The sequence below is a fragment of the Cinclus cinclus genome, chromosome Z (genome assembly GCF_963662255.1).
Source record: "Cinclus cinclus chromosome Z, bCinCin1.1, whole genome shotgun sequence".
In the NCBI taxonomy this organism is placed as follows: Eukaryota; Metazoa; Chordata; class Aves; order Passeriformes; family Cinclidae; genus Cinclus; species Cinclus cinclus.
Genome location: NC_085084.1, coordinates 64,172,644 through 64,188,255, shown reverse-complemented (window position 1 = coordinate 64,188,255; position 15,612 = coordinate 64,172,644). Strand labels below are relative to the sequence as shown.

Here is a 15,612-nt window from a genome sequence, read left to right as displayed (position 1 = left end):
CTCTCTGCAAGGAAAAGGAGAACAGCATGAGGGAAATGTTAGAAAATTCTGGATAAGCAATCATTTGCAACTATCTGAAGATCAGCCAGGGTACTTGCACACTAATGCTATAGCTTGATTAAAAAGATCTTACTTTGTAAGAGAGGTTCTCCTTATATTGCAATAATTACACCTCATGACTATAACACATGAAACTTGCTTATATTATGAGGAAGATATTATACAGTAAGTTTTATTCTTTAAATGAAAAGACTGTCTATTTGGGCCTCAGAAAAGCTTGCATATTCATTAGAATGTGACATGTACATCCTATCTATTCCTTTTCCAGTGCCGGTTAGAGTAATATGAAATAAAGGACAGTAGCAGGTCTTTTAATAGTTATTTAGCTCAAGAACTTAGACTTGCACATAGTTCTGTGAACTTTTTTAAACCACTGGCATCAATTGATACTGAGGACAGTCTACAGACAATTTTCCTAAGTAGATCCAGCATGTGGAACTTTCTATAACTTGGAAAAGAAAGAAAATAAATGCTAAAATGAATATTACATCGCTAGTCTGGTAACTTCAACTAAGTATCTTCTTAAGAAACAGTTCTGGCTCCTAGTATGCAAAAATATTAGCCTAATAAAAATTCAAGAGAATGCTTTCACCTATCACAAAGTCTGTCAAAAAGTAACCTTAGAGATTGGTCATAAAACTTCCCCACCATTATGGTGAATAAATGATAAGGTAAGTACCTGTTGCAGAGAATTCTGGGACAATGTAGGTGGCTTGTGGTGATTCTCCTGCTTCATTATAGGCAGAAATATTAACTCTGTAGTAAGCCATGGAGAGATTAAGAAGAATTTTTCTGTCTTTGAGAGAGATGTGATTTGGTGGGTCGCTGCAACTGTTGGGTTTTCTTTCTACATTAACCAAATATCCAAGGACGTTGTCGCTTTGTGCTACCTAGCAAGAGGAAAATCATTATTATTCCATAAATGCTGCTATGTCCCGTGCAGGAAATCAAGAGGAATTTAATTGTATAAATAAAATGTAGCCCCTAATAATGGGGATAAAATCATACTGTTTTAATTAGGTCATTAGGAATCAATGAAGCAAAGCACTTCCTTAAAAATAAGAGCAGGCTTAAATTGAGAGGATTTAAGTACAGGATTAAGAATTTTCCTTAATTGAGATCTTAGTTATGTGTATGCAATTAGTAATAACAGCAGTGAAGCAGCTGTCACATTCTCTACATTTCAGTGGAACACATCACTCATTATCAGGAACTTGAAAGTTAATGAGAGATGTTTAATTGAAATTTATGCCTTTGGGTACCCTCATCTACTAGGGCTTGGTTAGGGTATGTAGGTCTCTTTAAAGAGAAATGCTAGTAATTATGCTATAAATTTGGAGCATGTTAAATATCCCATTGGTAGAAATTTCTGGTGGTGGTTCACTCATTATTTTACTGTACTAATCTTAATAAGAGATTGGAAAATGAGTCCACGGAAATGGAAATTACTGCAATATAGACAGAAACTTAATACATGAAGGCCTGTGAATTCTTCAAGGACTGTTTCCGATAACAAGATTGCCTGTTATTTCTGGCACAAAATTAATACTTTGTAGATACCATGGAGCTGTGATGCTGGGTTATCTTAATGAAATAATTGGATACTTTTGGAGTAAAGGAATGCATTTAATGTAGACAGGAAGACATTTAATAATGTAAAAGGCAGAGACATATGTCTTGAGGGGAATTTCAGATGAAGCTGGAAGCTCTTAAAATTAAAACATTCTTTTCCCTGGAAAAGAGGGAAGTTTTAGCAATTTTTCAAGATTATAAATTGATGTGATTTTTCCTTGTTAGCTTCTAGTACCTAAATCATCAGCATATAGTTACAATGAATTCTGCAGCAAGTATACAATAGCAAATGCCTTTTACATATCAAGTGTAGACTCAATAAAATAAGAAAGACTGTTTTTCTCTGTAATGCAATAAATAAGTAGAATATATATAACAGAAGGTATCCAGACTCAAGGTGAACCTTACCTCCCACTTCAGAAGAATGCTTCTTCTTCCTGGAAAGACTTGTGTAATTACATTATATGATATTCTTGGCTTGCTCATGAGTTCTGGTAAACATGGGAAAAGGTGGAGACATGCATGCAAATGAATAATTCTGATGTTCATATTTTCAAGAGTATGTGAAAATGCTACTCCATATGACACACAATTTGGAAAAGCCTTTACATTCATACTTAACACCAGTAGGATGAAACTACATTTCACTTACTGTGAGGGACCAAAATCTCTTTGCTCCAAATGCAAACACAGTTGAGACCATCCTTGGTAATGCATCTGAGCTGAACAACGTATGAAGATGTAGCTTTTAAATTTGAAATGGTGACATTGACAGCATTGCTTCCTACAGACACCTAAAAAAAACTTCATTGATGTAACAGCAATAAAACATTATCTTGTATTCATTTTTTTCTCAGCCTAAGACCAGTCTTCTCACTCAGCTGAAAGTAGAAGTTCCTTAAATAGGAATTCCTATTCATCAAATAGGAATTATTGCACATTTTAGTCAAGGTATTTTCATTCTTTCAAGGCAACACCCTTTTTTTCATGACCTTGTTCTGCTCACTCAGGACAGTAAGTAACCTAGTCTAAAGAATACTTTTAAAATTGATTAGACATTCCATATACTAAAAGATTAAAATTTACTTAACTCTGATCCTTTTTAACATTCTCAAGAACAAGAAGTCAAGGGAAAATGAATTATTAAAAAAGCCCTTATTTTTAAAAGTGTTATTATGTCTAAACAGATCCACATGGCTGATGTCTTAAGCAGCATGACTGGATTGAATGTGTGGCTATGTATATGCCTTGGCACTGCAGAAGAGATTTGCATCTGCAGCTGGTGATGGCACTGGAGGCCCAGCAAGTATACAGGGAATGGAGTTTTTCTTGAAACAAAGACACCACCCATGTCTAAGGAAAACCCTGAGCTGACAAATACACAGAAAATAAGTGAAAATACTATAGGAAACTGTTGTTATCATTTAAACTTTTCCCTAATCCCCCCCACCCCAAACAACAAAGCCCCACTGTAAGGTGAACAGGTCTTCTCTTTCAATTTCTGCAGTACTTTATTTTTAAATTAAGGTTAATTAATTAACTTCTGTAGCAGTGTGCTCACCTCACTCCCCTCCACTTCCCCTCCATCCTGACCTTTATACTGTAATCCTGATCAAGTGATAACTATTATCAGCAGTCATAACAAATGTGTCTGGACCAGCACCCAGCTTGAAGTCGATTCAGGGCAGACAGATGACATGAAAGACAAGGGCTAATTTTAACAGTTTATCCACCTAATCATAGTGCTAGTTAAGATTTGACTCAAGTCAATTTTGGAAGAAGCTACTATTTGAAGTGATCATGCATATATGTCTTTAAGTGTCTCATCCTACCCCTTAAATAGTGGACAGCCCACAGGCTCTTCAGGTCTCCAGCACAGCAGTGGGCTATACAGCAGGATCTCTTGAGTAAGGACTCTTCTTAACTTCCTAAGGTTACTTCTCAAGGATGAGAGACTATTCATCCCATCAGATACTTGATAAGTAAATTGGAAATAAATACACTGAAAAATTTAAATCTCAGTTCAGTGATACAAAAGATTGATTGTGCACATAAAATCCTTTAGATGTAAACTGTTTACCAGGGACTAAGTCTGGATCCACAAGCAACTTGATTTGCAGGGACTCTGAGAAGAATTTTAGAATGCAAGGGGAGTCTTTTTAAAGTACATGACCCAATTAAAAGGTCTCTCTTACAGTTCTGTCTAACTCTGTTCTTTATGAAGAAATCCAGTGCTCCTTGCTATCTACTCTTTTTAAACCCCTGCCACATTTACTATCAAACTTTGCTAGATTTCTGTTTTGAACTGATAAATATAAGGCTACTTCTTTCTTATAAGTGAAGGGTATTACTCTGTCCATGACAACTTCATATAATTTTGCTAATAGAAAATGCTTGGTCACAAAAAAATCCCACTACCCACAATATTACAGAGAGACTCCAAATCTCTACAGAACAAGAGGGAAGTGAAATGGATTTAAAACCCAAATGTTACATTACATTACAGGTACTTTTATCCTACTCTTGACAAACACTAGCTTTATACATCCTCTGTGCATGTGTGGCCATACTCACTCATCTGCAAGTGTAGCCTATGTTCCATTATTAGGAAGAGATTACAGCCTAAATCCATAGCATCAGTTGGGACCTGGGAGGTAATGAATATTTATAGTAGTCTTCACTTATTTGTGTCACCCAGTGTGACTGTGTCTACCAGTCCTTCACAGTACTCACATGAATCTGTCTCCAAAACCTGCAGGGCATGCATTTTTACTGCTCTTAACCTCTGTTCTTCCACATGCCACATATATCTGGACATAACCATCTATTGCCATAGTCTAGTCTATTGCCAACCATCTAGTCTGTCTATTGCACCACTGGGTGGGCTATGCATGGGTAACTGGCTGCCCTAGGATGGTCTAGGACTTGTATGCAAGTGAACGAGGGGACCTTTCCGAGACTTGAATGTACCTTGTACTGAGATGAAACATTTCTTACATGGGTCTCTCAAAGTACCTCTGCTGAAGTGGCTAAGTGAACTGGCAATCAGCTACAAGAGCAATAGGAACAGTCTTCTGAGACAAAAGGAAGAGCAAGGGAGATTTTTGTAGTGAAAAGGAAGCAAAGAGGCTTCTGGATGATCAGAATTTCCCAAGAAGTGGGAACTGTTGCTGTTTAAACAGTTTTCTTCTCGCAGTTATGTTCTACTTGATAAATGCATATTTAAAACCTGATCAGCACATATAAAAGTAACAGAGCTTGAAAAACACAATTTTTCAGCTGGGGACTTAGTGATACAAATCATGCATAACTGCCTGCCTGCCAGAGAATCCTTTGCTTGATATGCTGGATGGGAAGGGGCAGGATAAGTAGTCATTGCTACTACATGCAGACATAATTGAAATTAGGACTAATTTTCCATCTCTTACATATTCTCTTTAGTTTTATACTGTCCTGTTGCTGTGCTATATTGCATGTCTTAAAATGCATCTGGAACAGATCTTGTATCCCACAACATCCTTCTCTACGATTTGGAATGTGATGGATTTGATGGGTAAACTGTTATGTGGATTAGGAAGTGGTTGGATGGTCACATCCATGATCAGTGGCTCAGAATCCCAGTGGAAGTCAGTGTCCGTCAGGTGTCCATAGTGGGTACGACCAGTGTTCTTTAATATCTTCAGTAATGAGTTAGAGGGGTCAAGTGCACCCTCAGCGAATTTGCAGATGATCCCAAGCTGAGTGCTGCTCTTGGCACTCCAGAAGGATGGGATACCATCCAGAGGGCCCTGGACAGGCTCCAGAGGTGGCCAATGGAATTCTCATGAGGTTTAACAAGACCAAGTACCAGGTGCTGCACCTGGGTCAGAGCAACCCTGGTACCAACACAGGCTGGGGATGGACAGATCAGAGCAGCCCTGCCCAGGACTTGGGGGTGCTGGTGGGTGAGAGGCTGGACATGACCCAGCCATGGGCACTCCCAGCCCAGAGAGCCAAAGGTGTGCTGGGCTGCATCCAGAGCAGTGTGGGCAGCAGGGCAGGGAGGGGATTCTGCCCCTCTGCTCTGCTCTGCTCTGCTGAGACCCCACCTGCAGTGCTGCACCCAGCTCTGGAGTTGTTTCTAAACAGTCCTGTAAGAAGACATCTATGCAGCATTGGAGGAAGGTGCTGGAAATTTTTTTACATTTAGCACAATAGAGCATGACCCCTATATTTGTTGTTAGTGCTCAATATTGTACATACAGTGCTTAGTACAAATACCAGAGATTAATGTGTCCTTGTGCTAACTCCCTACATCTGTGACTAATAAATTTGTTCCAGTTAATTCTTTCTTGTTTACTTTAATCAGTGATTTAATATGTACTAACTAGTATCTCAGTTTTGAGAGCAAGGATTGTGTGTCAGAGCAAAGAATGATAAGTGAAGTACATTATGGCCTGATGACATATTTGAGATACTCCCAAGGAGAAAAGATTAGTCAGAAGATCTGGAACCATATCCAAACAAGTGGAAATAATTAGCATATATGCATGTGTTCAGGAATTATGAAAATACAATAGTTTCAGGAATATAACCTGTTCTCTTAGGTTACTGGGCATGCATGCTTTGAAGAGAATCACCCATGCATTCAGCACTGCTAATGAAAGAGTGTTGGCTTCCTAATCTAACAAATTTGATGGAGAGTTTATTTCCCAATTTTCAGGGACAGGGTGCCCAACACAGGTAGAACATAGACCTGTTGGAGCCAATCCAAAGGAGGGCAACCAAATAGATCAGTGGGATGGAGTACCTCTCCTGTGAGGAAAGGCTGAGAGAATCGGGATTGTTTAGTCTGGAAAGGAGAAGGCTTTGGGGAGACCCTATTGCTGCCCTCCAGTACCTCAAGAGAACATATAGGAAAGATGGGGCAACACTTATTCACAAGACTATGTACTGACCAGTCAAGGGTCGGTGGCTGAAGACTGAAAGAGAGTAAATTTAGATTAGATATTAGGAAGAAATTCTTCACTCTGAGGGTGGTGAGGCGCTGGAGCAGGGAAGTTGTAGATGTTCCATCTCTGGAAGTGTTCAAGGACAGTTTGGATGGGGCATCCTGGTCTACTAGAGTATGGCCCTGCACATGGCAAGGCTGGCTGGAGCTGGATGATCTTCAAGGTCCCTTCAAACCCAAATCAATCTATGATTCTATGACTATTACAGGGAAATTAGTTCTTTTCTTTCCAAATAAGGAAATCTGGAATACTTACACAAACCAAAACTGTGTGAAGTATGAGTTACTCCCTTCAAAACCAAAGCAACCTGATCTCTAATCTGCTTGAAAATATAGTGATTCCAGCTAAAAGATCAATATTGTAAATGACTGAAAGTATGATTTGGATCTGAGTTTATATGGCATTTCTGACATTCAGCTTTTGCATCACTGGTAGTTGTAGTGTCTCACTGGTAGGTTAATGAACCAGAGAACATGCTATTCTATTTTACTTTGTTTAAAGATACAATTCCCTCTTTCCCAAACATTTCATGATTTATTAGAATCAAACTAAGGTGCCTTACTGGGATCTACCTACAAAGTGATTCCCTGCTGTGCCGCCTTGCAATCGTGTGCTGCACGTAATATGTGCAGCTGAGCTGATATTGAAGCACCTTATATTCTCATGGGATTGTCATCTGGAAGTACTTACCAGTGTCCACGGAGCAGATTCTATGAGTGCCTCTTTGTATCTCAACTCATATGGTGTATTAGCTGTGGGCGGGTCCCACATTATTATCAGTTGGTTTGTGACCTGATAAGCATTTATGTTAGATGGTGACAAGCACTTCCCTAAAATGGGGGAGATGCAACTGTTAAAAATGCAAGAGAAGCAGGAAAGCTTTGGTAATTTTGCCTACTGAGTGTGGTCTATAAACATTGAAAGGCTTGGCACACAATACTGAACACTGTGAGACTTCAAAAAACTCTGGAAATTAGTAACTATTAAATCTTTATGGTATCAACAAAACACCATTGCTCCTCTTGCCTTTCTTTTGTGAATGCTTCTACTGATTTCAGAAACAATCTTTTTTACTATTCTGAGTGAGGCTGAAGGGCAAAAACAAGAGGTCAAGAGTACCTGTAATCATGAATTGTATTTAAAAATACCCAGAATATCTCTAAATTTCAGTAAGTGCAATTATACTTTCATATCCCTCCCCAATAAACACAATGTAGCCAAAAATCTTCAGTAAAGGTTATATGATAATTTGGGTTGTACTGGTGGTAGCCCCCAGCAGTGAGAAACATTGTTTTTTTCTCGGACCCTGATTAGTCTGACCAGGTGAAGTTTTGTGGAGCTCTCAACATTAGTCCAGTGACCAGATAGGTAGGGAACCTTTAAATAAAAGGGCAAAATAAATAAGGCTGCTTTTTTCGTATCTTTCTTGTAGCAATGTGTAATGGGTAAGTGACCTTAGGAAAGAGCTGAATTTTGAAGACACATCTCAAAATTCTAATGCCCTGTATCAAGGATTCCTTAGCTGCACAGTGCTGAGTCAATCTGCTCTTTGTAAACCAATATAAAGAAAATCAGAAAACCATCAAAGAGAGAATAGAAAGCTGGTTAAATATTTAAAGTAAAACCCTCCTCCCACAAAAGATGATAGGCTTCTGTTATTAACTTAATCTGAGGAAGTCAAACTGCATTTTAGCTCTTGAATCAGTAAAAGCAACAGGAGTACTGTGGGACCTGAAATTTGGAAATAATCTTTACAGACTACAGCTTTAGCTGGGCACTGCAGTAACACAACTTGTGAAGATGCTGTACCTGCTTTGCTTGGTAAAACTGAGATGTTCTTTCCTTTTGCACAGGTGTCATGGGCATAATTCACTGCTATCCAAATGGATGCAAATCTCTCAATGTAGAGATTCTTTCGTTCTATTGTGATGGAAGTTGATGATGTGTTTCGTTTAAAAAGTTTTCGTATTTTGTTCCTTCAGAGAAAAGGAAACAGAATGAAAAGCATTTTATTGGATTATCGTTATTCTCTCCTCTCCTGCTTAAGAAAGCAAAATTATAGCAACTGATAGCTTTCCAGATATTTCTACACATAATTCCATTTTTGGAAATCTTGAAGGTTCACCTTGAGCAGCTTGAAACAGCAAGATTAATTCCAGCACCCCAGTAAGCCTAGCAAATTTAAATATGCAAATCCTTGTGTTGTGTGGTGGAGAACTGTTGAATTCCTTAAACTTTTAAGGCATAGCATGATACAACAAGATCCGTATGATCTTCTTTTGTACTTAGAGTGGGATATATAGAGCATTTTGAAGGAATAAAATTAGGTTAGACATTACTTCATAAAGCTTTTCCTCATATTACAGGGGCACCCAAATTCCTTTTGAACAACAGAATTTCCCAGTTACGTGAATCTAAATTACCATAAAGTTATGAAAAACCTCTTATGAGTTATATGCCTATCTTCTGACTTCTGTCCCTGCAAATCATCAGTTTGACAGAGATATTTAAATGCCACCTGAGTCCTCAGCTCTCAGTAGATTTCTCCTGGTATACCTAATATACACAGCACAGGAAGTCCAGGAGTTTTAAAGACTTACACAGAACTTTTCTGCCTATTTATTTTCCTGTCTCTCTCTTTTAGTCTCTGACACACACAGGACAGGTTTTTCCAAGGTTAAAACTGTGCAAGTTCAGTGTTCTTAAGTACTAGCATACTAATTGCCTGGCTATGTATTTCAAGTGTTAAATTACCCACATCATGATTCAATATTTAATACCTGAGAAAAACCACTTGAAGGTTTTCCTGTCTTTTGCTTCAGGCTAGTTGTGAATCAGCCATTAAAATTTCAAAGCATGATTTTGAATTCTTGGTTGGAACTTTTCTGTGGGAGTATTTATCTTTAATCTTTTTCTTCCTGACAGCTAAATCATAAGGAGCAAGGACAAGTACCTATTAAAATGTCAAACTGATGTTACATGCAGGAAGGGGTGATACCCTCTTCTAGGGAAGTTAAAAGCCCTTTCACATGTGGGGGTTTTTTCTTCCATTTTAACCCAATAGATGAGGAGATAGGAAGTTTGTCTTCAAGACCACTGGGTGGAAGCTTAGTAGACTGAGGTTAAAGTCTTGACTCTGACTTGGAAACATCAACACCTCTTCCAGGGAATTGTCTCCCTCTGCCCCCACTGACATCCTCTTTCATTCTTTTCTCTGCCTCGTCTGTTCATGACATCAACCCTGCAGCCTGGGAACAGCACAGTCTGTTTTTGGCTTAGGACTGTAAGAGCAACTAGCTTACAAATATTTCAACAGATAACATCTCTTCAGAAACAGAGCTGTTTCATAGATGTTTCTGCCAAAAAAAAGTGGGATTCCTTTAAGTCCCAAGAGGCAAGACAGAAAATGCAGTGGAATTTGGTGCTTATTTCCTACTGCTATGTCCAGTGAGAAAATACTGACTGTGATGGGGAGAGTAACCTCAGCCTTGAGGTGGTTGCTTTGTTCCTCTGCAATATAAAGATGATCAGCCAGGGGAATTTCCCAGCGTTGTGACATTTTCTTAGCTTTAGGAGATACTCTTAACCACAGCTCATTTTTATTGACAAGGGCTGAGTACATGGCAAAATAATCAGCAATGAATATCAGAATTTACCAACAGCATACAGTGTTGTATTCTATGTACCACATAATACGGTCTCATGGCAAAGATCATGTCTTCTGATCTCATGTCTCTGTTTCTGAACATGCCCCTAATCTCATGGGAGATTCAAAATATCTAGATATAAAATGAGGAAATTCGGTTTTGTAATGCAGCTGCAACTGAAGATCCTGTATTTGAAGTAATCAGTCCTACAAGTTCATTCTGTCTGTTAAACCCCTACTTGATAATTCAGAATTACCAGAAAGTATGCCACATCTGACATCTCCTTCGGTACATGGTATAGCAAAATACACAATACACAAAATAAAAGCTTAGTGTGTGTTTATGTTTACATGTTTTGTTTTAAATAATGTTTTACTTTGAATGCATCTGTGTTGAACTGTCAATAAAAGTTAATAGCTGCAAATTAAAGTAATTGAGTAAGCTGATCTTTGGCAGTAATGCCTTTTAACAGTGTGATGGAGGCACGGTAAGATATATAATGACTTTGTATTGGGTTTGCATGGCAAGGTTTTGGGAGCAGGGGACAGATTGCTACAGCAGTGGCTTCCGTGAGAAGCTGCAAAAAGCTTTCCCCATGTACAACAAAGCCAGTTCTAGCTGACTTCAAGACAAACCCACTGCTGGCCAAGGCTGAGTCCATCAGCCATGGTGGTAGTAGTACCTCTGGGATAATTTATTTAAAAGCGGGAAAAAACTGCTGCACAACAGCAGCTGGTAGAGAGGAATGAGAATGTGGAGCAGCAGAGAGTGACCCTCACTGCAGCAGGTTTTCAGGGCCTGTGAATCTCTGTGAACCCCTGAAGAACCTGCTCTGGGGCAGGCTGCTCTTGAAGGGCTGGCACCCCATGGAACAGACCTACACTGGAGAAGATCATAAAGAAATGCAGCCCCATAGGAAGAATTCATGTTGGAGGAGTTCATGAGGGACTGTCTCCTGTGGGAGGATTCTCATGCTGGACCAGAGGAAGAGTCAGAAGAGAAAACAAGTGACAGACACAACATGTGACGGACTGACCACAATCCCTTTTCCTGTCCCCTCACAGTGCTGGGATGGAGGAGGGAAAGAATTCAGGAGGAAAGTTAAGCCCAGTAAGAAGAAAAGCATGGGGGAGGTGGGGGTTGGGAAGAGAAGGGGAAAAAGTTTCAAGTTTTTAGCTGTATTTCTCATTGCTCTGCTCTGATTTGAATGTTAATAAATTAAATTCATTTTCCCTGGTCAGGTCTGTTTTGCTCATGACAGTAATTGCTGAAAGATCTCTTCCTGTCCTTATCTCTACCCGTGACCCTTTGTCATATTTTCTCTGCCCTTTTGAGGGCAGGAGAAGAGGAGGGATAGGACAGCTTTTGTGATGCCTTGCCAAAATCAACTTACCTCTCTCTTACCAAGCTCTTACAAATCAATAGGTATTGATGAGAAGTGACAAAAGGTATTGACCAGCACTGTGTAACAACCTATAACATGATGAAACACACTGGAGCAAAACTCTGGCAGATGGGAATCACATCTAACAGCAATAAGAGGTTTTTGTCTTCTGAGATTGTTTTTCAGACTTACCATTTTAAGTATACAGTATAATTAACTGTATTTGCAGCACTGGGTACTGGCAGCCAGGTACAGGTTAGATCCTCACTTAATTCTTTGTAACACACCAATTCATTGTCCCAATCTGGAAGATGAAAAAAATGTGCACTGGAGAAGACCTATCACAGTCAACCATTAACTGACTCAAAGGGGCTATGGATAATGAAATCAAATACAAACCAAGCTAAAACTGGTCAACTAAACCCCAGAATTCAAAACTTCAAAACCATCAATCTCTAGCTGAAGTTCATAATTGCACATTATTGCTGGATAAAAATAATATTACTTTTATATTGTTGGCTTTATAAAGAACACATTATAAGACAGGAAGAGCATAAGTTTATGTATCCAATTAGTTGTTATTAATTTTTAAGAGAAATTGAGGCTTCTTTTGCAACTGAACATACCCTTTTTTTCAGTTGATGTGAAAGTATACACTGATGATATTGTTACAGGAACTTGTTTTTTATCTTTAGCCATTAAATATATGTCAGTATTTCAAAAATCTCTTATCATAAATGCTAATGGTAAAATATGACTGTTGTTATTTTGATTTTTTTTTTTTTTACTGTCTGAACTGTTAGTTCAGAAGAATCAGTCATGGTGTCTCAAAGTTCCACCTAAAGGACTTTCAAAAAGGACTCTGATTTTTTTGTAGTTGTTGTTGTTCGGAAATGTGGACAAGGATCTCAACAGGCATAGGAATGCTTAAGGTGAATTTTTCCTGATTAATCACACATCCTTCATATCTGTTAGGTTTAAGAAGTTGCCAATAGACCTTGAATAAGAAATATTTTGCTATGTCATAAGTAAATATGAATGTGTTTGGAACTGGTGTTGTAGCATAATTATGGTATCTCATAACCTAGGTTATCTCTTTTCCTCATTTCTTCCTACAACTTGAATTACAAAGAATCCTTAGCATTCCTTTCATCATTGAGATGGCAAATGCATATTTAAATTAAAAGGTCTTCTGGGAAAAAAAGTGCGTCAAATCAGTATAACACTGACTTTAATACCCTCACCTTATGACACTTCTCATACTAAATGAATAGTGATTTTCTAATGAAGTTATGCCTCATCAGTTCAGGTGTGTACAGGCTCCTTTCAGGAAGGTGAAGATCTTGTCTTCCTTATTTCCATAGCAATATGAAACATTACAGAATTCTTTGCTTTTCTAGTCTGACCACCAAAGCACATCTCGGCCTCCTCACCCATGAACATGGTGTCTGCCAACAGCAGGGAAAACAACAACACCTTTTACCTTCTTCTGTTTTACTCTGAATTAAACCTTACACTTAGTATTTCTTTATTGTTGTTTTAAAGAAACATCTGAAAAAAACCTTTCTGGAACTGCTGTAATATTTCATGTCAATACACTGTAATTCACTGCTTCTGAAAATATTTGAACTCAGAGTTCTATTAACTCAGATCCACAAGCTGTCCACCATGTCACAGACCTGTCTCTGCTTACAGAGGAACAGGGACTGCACTGCTCTTCATGCTAAAGTTTTACAAAATCCCCCTGTCTTTCTCTACAAGATTATGGCATTAGAGCAGACACATTAAAAATAGTAGATTTCATGTGTGGAAATAGTGTATTAGCTCAACTAACACCCCAATGAATCCTCCCACTCCCAATATACTTAAGTTCTACATTACTTTCTCCAGGTTAACATAATTAACCTTGCACACTTCTATTTCCTCTTGTCCTCTTTGTGGATATTAGTGTCCATATGCACATTCATTTTTATTCTAGTGTTTTCTTTGCTTTACTGTGCTGCTCCACCTTAACATGCATATTATTAATTCTTCCCTGATCTAGCATAGTACTAGAGCTGTATCATACCTGTGCTCCAAGAGCTAGGCAAAGAAAGAAAAGAATGTCCTTGTTCTAAAGAAAACATAGTTCAGTTTCTCCACTGAAAAAAACCCAAACCAACCAACAAACCAAACCCCAAACCACCCACCTTTATTTTTTTTTTCACTCTAGAACTTTCTGTTTTTCTTCCTGAGCATCTGGTTTTCTCACTAATGATTTAGTGGAGTTTAGTCTGGCAGGTTAACTGCAAGGACTAGAAAACTATCCGTGGCTAATTTCAAAAGAACACAGTCCTCCTGCAGATGTCTTGCCCAGTGTTACTGTGTACTCAAGAATCTGTCATCTCTGCTGCGTCTGTTAGCAATCAGGGTGCTCCTGCCTACAATAAATCCAGCACAAAGCACATCAGATGACCACCCACGGCTCTGTAACACTCTCTATCAAAATGTGTTGCGCTGTTCCTTCTCGCCACCCTCAGTGATTTCCCAGTTAAATGGAAAGCAGCGATACCCGTCACACATAAACACCGGCGGATCCGCGGTCTTTTGGAAGGGCGGCTATTTGCGATGCGCTGGGTGGGCTCTCACCCACAGCGTGTGGGTTATCCCGGGCGCCCTGCCTTCACCAGGCACACCTGCCCGTGCTGCTCCGGCCGGGCTCTGCCTTTGGGAAAGGCGGGCGTGCTTTTAGGGGCGATGTTTCCCAACGGCGGCGGTCCCTGGCTCAGCAGCGCTCAGCACCGCGCCGGGACCCCAGCGTTCCACCCACCTGGCAGCTGCCGGCAGAACGGAGAGTCCCAGTCTGTGCAGCCGCAGCAATCTGGGGAGCAGAAAAAGGAAGGGAAAAAAGTTAAATAAATAAAAGAAAGAGAGAAAGAAAGGAACTGTTGGTCAAGACAACCACGAAAAAAAAAATTAAAATGTTGCTGGTGGCTGCTTCTCCTGCTCACATAATTTAATTCGGTCATGATTTTGCTCCTGTGGCCTCATCCTTGAGTAGCGTTAAGGATTTTTACTGTTCATAAGCAGCAGCAAGCTGTGCAGTATATGAAAACTCACCTCTAACAAGTAAAAATATAGCTGCCAGCAGAGAGTTCTTCATCTTCTCTGTAAAGAAGCATAATGATTACCATCAACATTATGCTGTCTTCAGTCTATTTTTCACACTTCCTCTTCAAACTTCCTATTCATTCTAACACCTATACAGCTACTGGCTGAACACAAGTAATAAGTTTATTAATGACAATGGTAAGGACACTTGAGTTCTATGTAATTAATTATACTGACAAAATCCTAAAAATCCTTCTGGTAAACAGGAACTCTCCACCCTGTTTTTTTGTAAGCACTCACAGTGAGACTCTTGGTGGTGTCTGCATTATCAGCACTGCAGACTGAATAATGTTTAGAGGTACTTCAAATTCCTTTGAAAACTCTAACTGTCATTGCAAATTTGAGATATTAATATCAGTAAAAAGGAAGCCAAGGTGTTTGACTGAGTCTAATATGAATTCTTGGATACTGCAGAAATAATAGCAGCAGAATACCCCGACTTCTTTAATCTTTCAGTGTAATTTTCCTACTGCAAAGATGCTGTGTCTACACTGTGGGTACCTACACTGGGGTCCTAATACAGACAAAAATCACCATAAGCTGTAAATCAGAAGTTTCCTCCACACCATTAATTCAGAGAACATTCTGAACACAGAAGCCAGCAGAGACACAACAGCTGTTACTGTTACAGCAGTAAAGGGAAATTTTCTGAAAATTTTGCTACAGCACAAAATTTCCCTTCTGGGCTTAGACAGCAGCTATCAGAGATCGGATACAGACCTACCTGGAGATAGGCAAATTATTAACTTATCTTGGCAAGCATGGTATATTTCAGGTTGAGTATTGAATAGAAAAAATCTGTTTAAAA

The 15,612-nt window shown here is 39.1% G+C and overlaps 1 protein-coding gene across 1 annotated transcript in view; it reads right to left on the bottom strand.

The window, feature by feature from the left end:
• LOC134056828 (oncostatin-M-specific receptor subunit beta-like) overlaps nt 1–14,796 on the bottom strand; it is a 31,055-nt gene extending 16,259 nt beyond the window's left edge. Inside the window, exons 1-8 of the mRNA XM_062513721.1 lie at nt 14,754–14,796; nt 14,464–14,514; nt 11,847–11,958; nt 8,433–8,599; nt 7,314–7,453; nt 2,285–2,426; nt 2,041–2,123; nt 740–950 (exon numbers count right to left, since the gene is read on the bottom strand). Coding sequence (XP_062369705.1) covers nt 740–950; nt 2,041–2,123; nt 2,285–2,426; nt 7,314–7,453; nt 8,433–8,599; nt 11,847–11,958; nt 14,464–14,514; nt 14,754–14,796 — 949 coding nt within the window. The remainder of the gene's footprint in view (nt 1–739; nt 951–2,040; nt 2,124–2,284; nt 2,427–7,313; nt 7,454–8,432; nt 8,600–11,846; nt 11,959–14,463; nt 14,515–14,753) is intronic.
• Nucleotides 14,797–15,612: the final 816 nt, after the last annotated feature.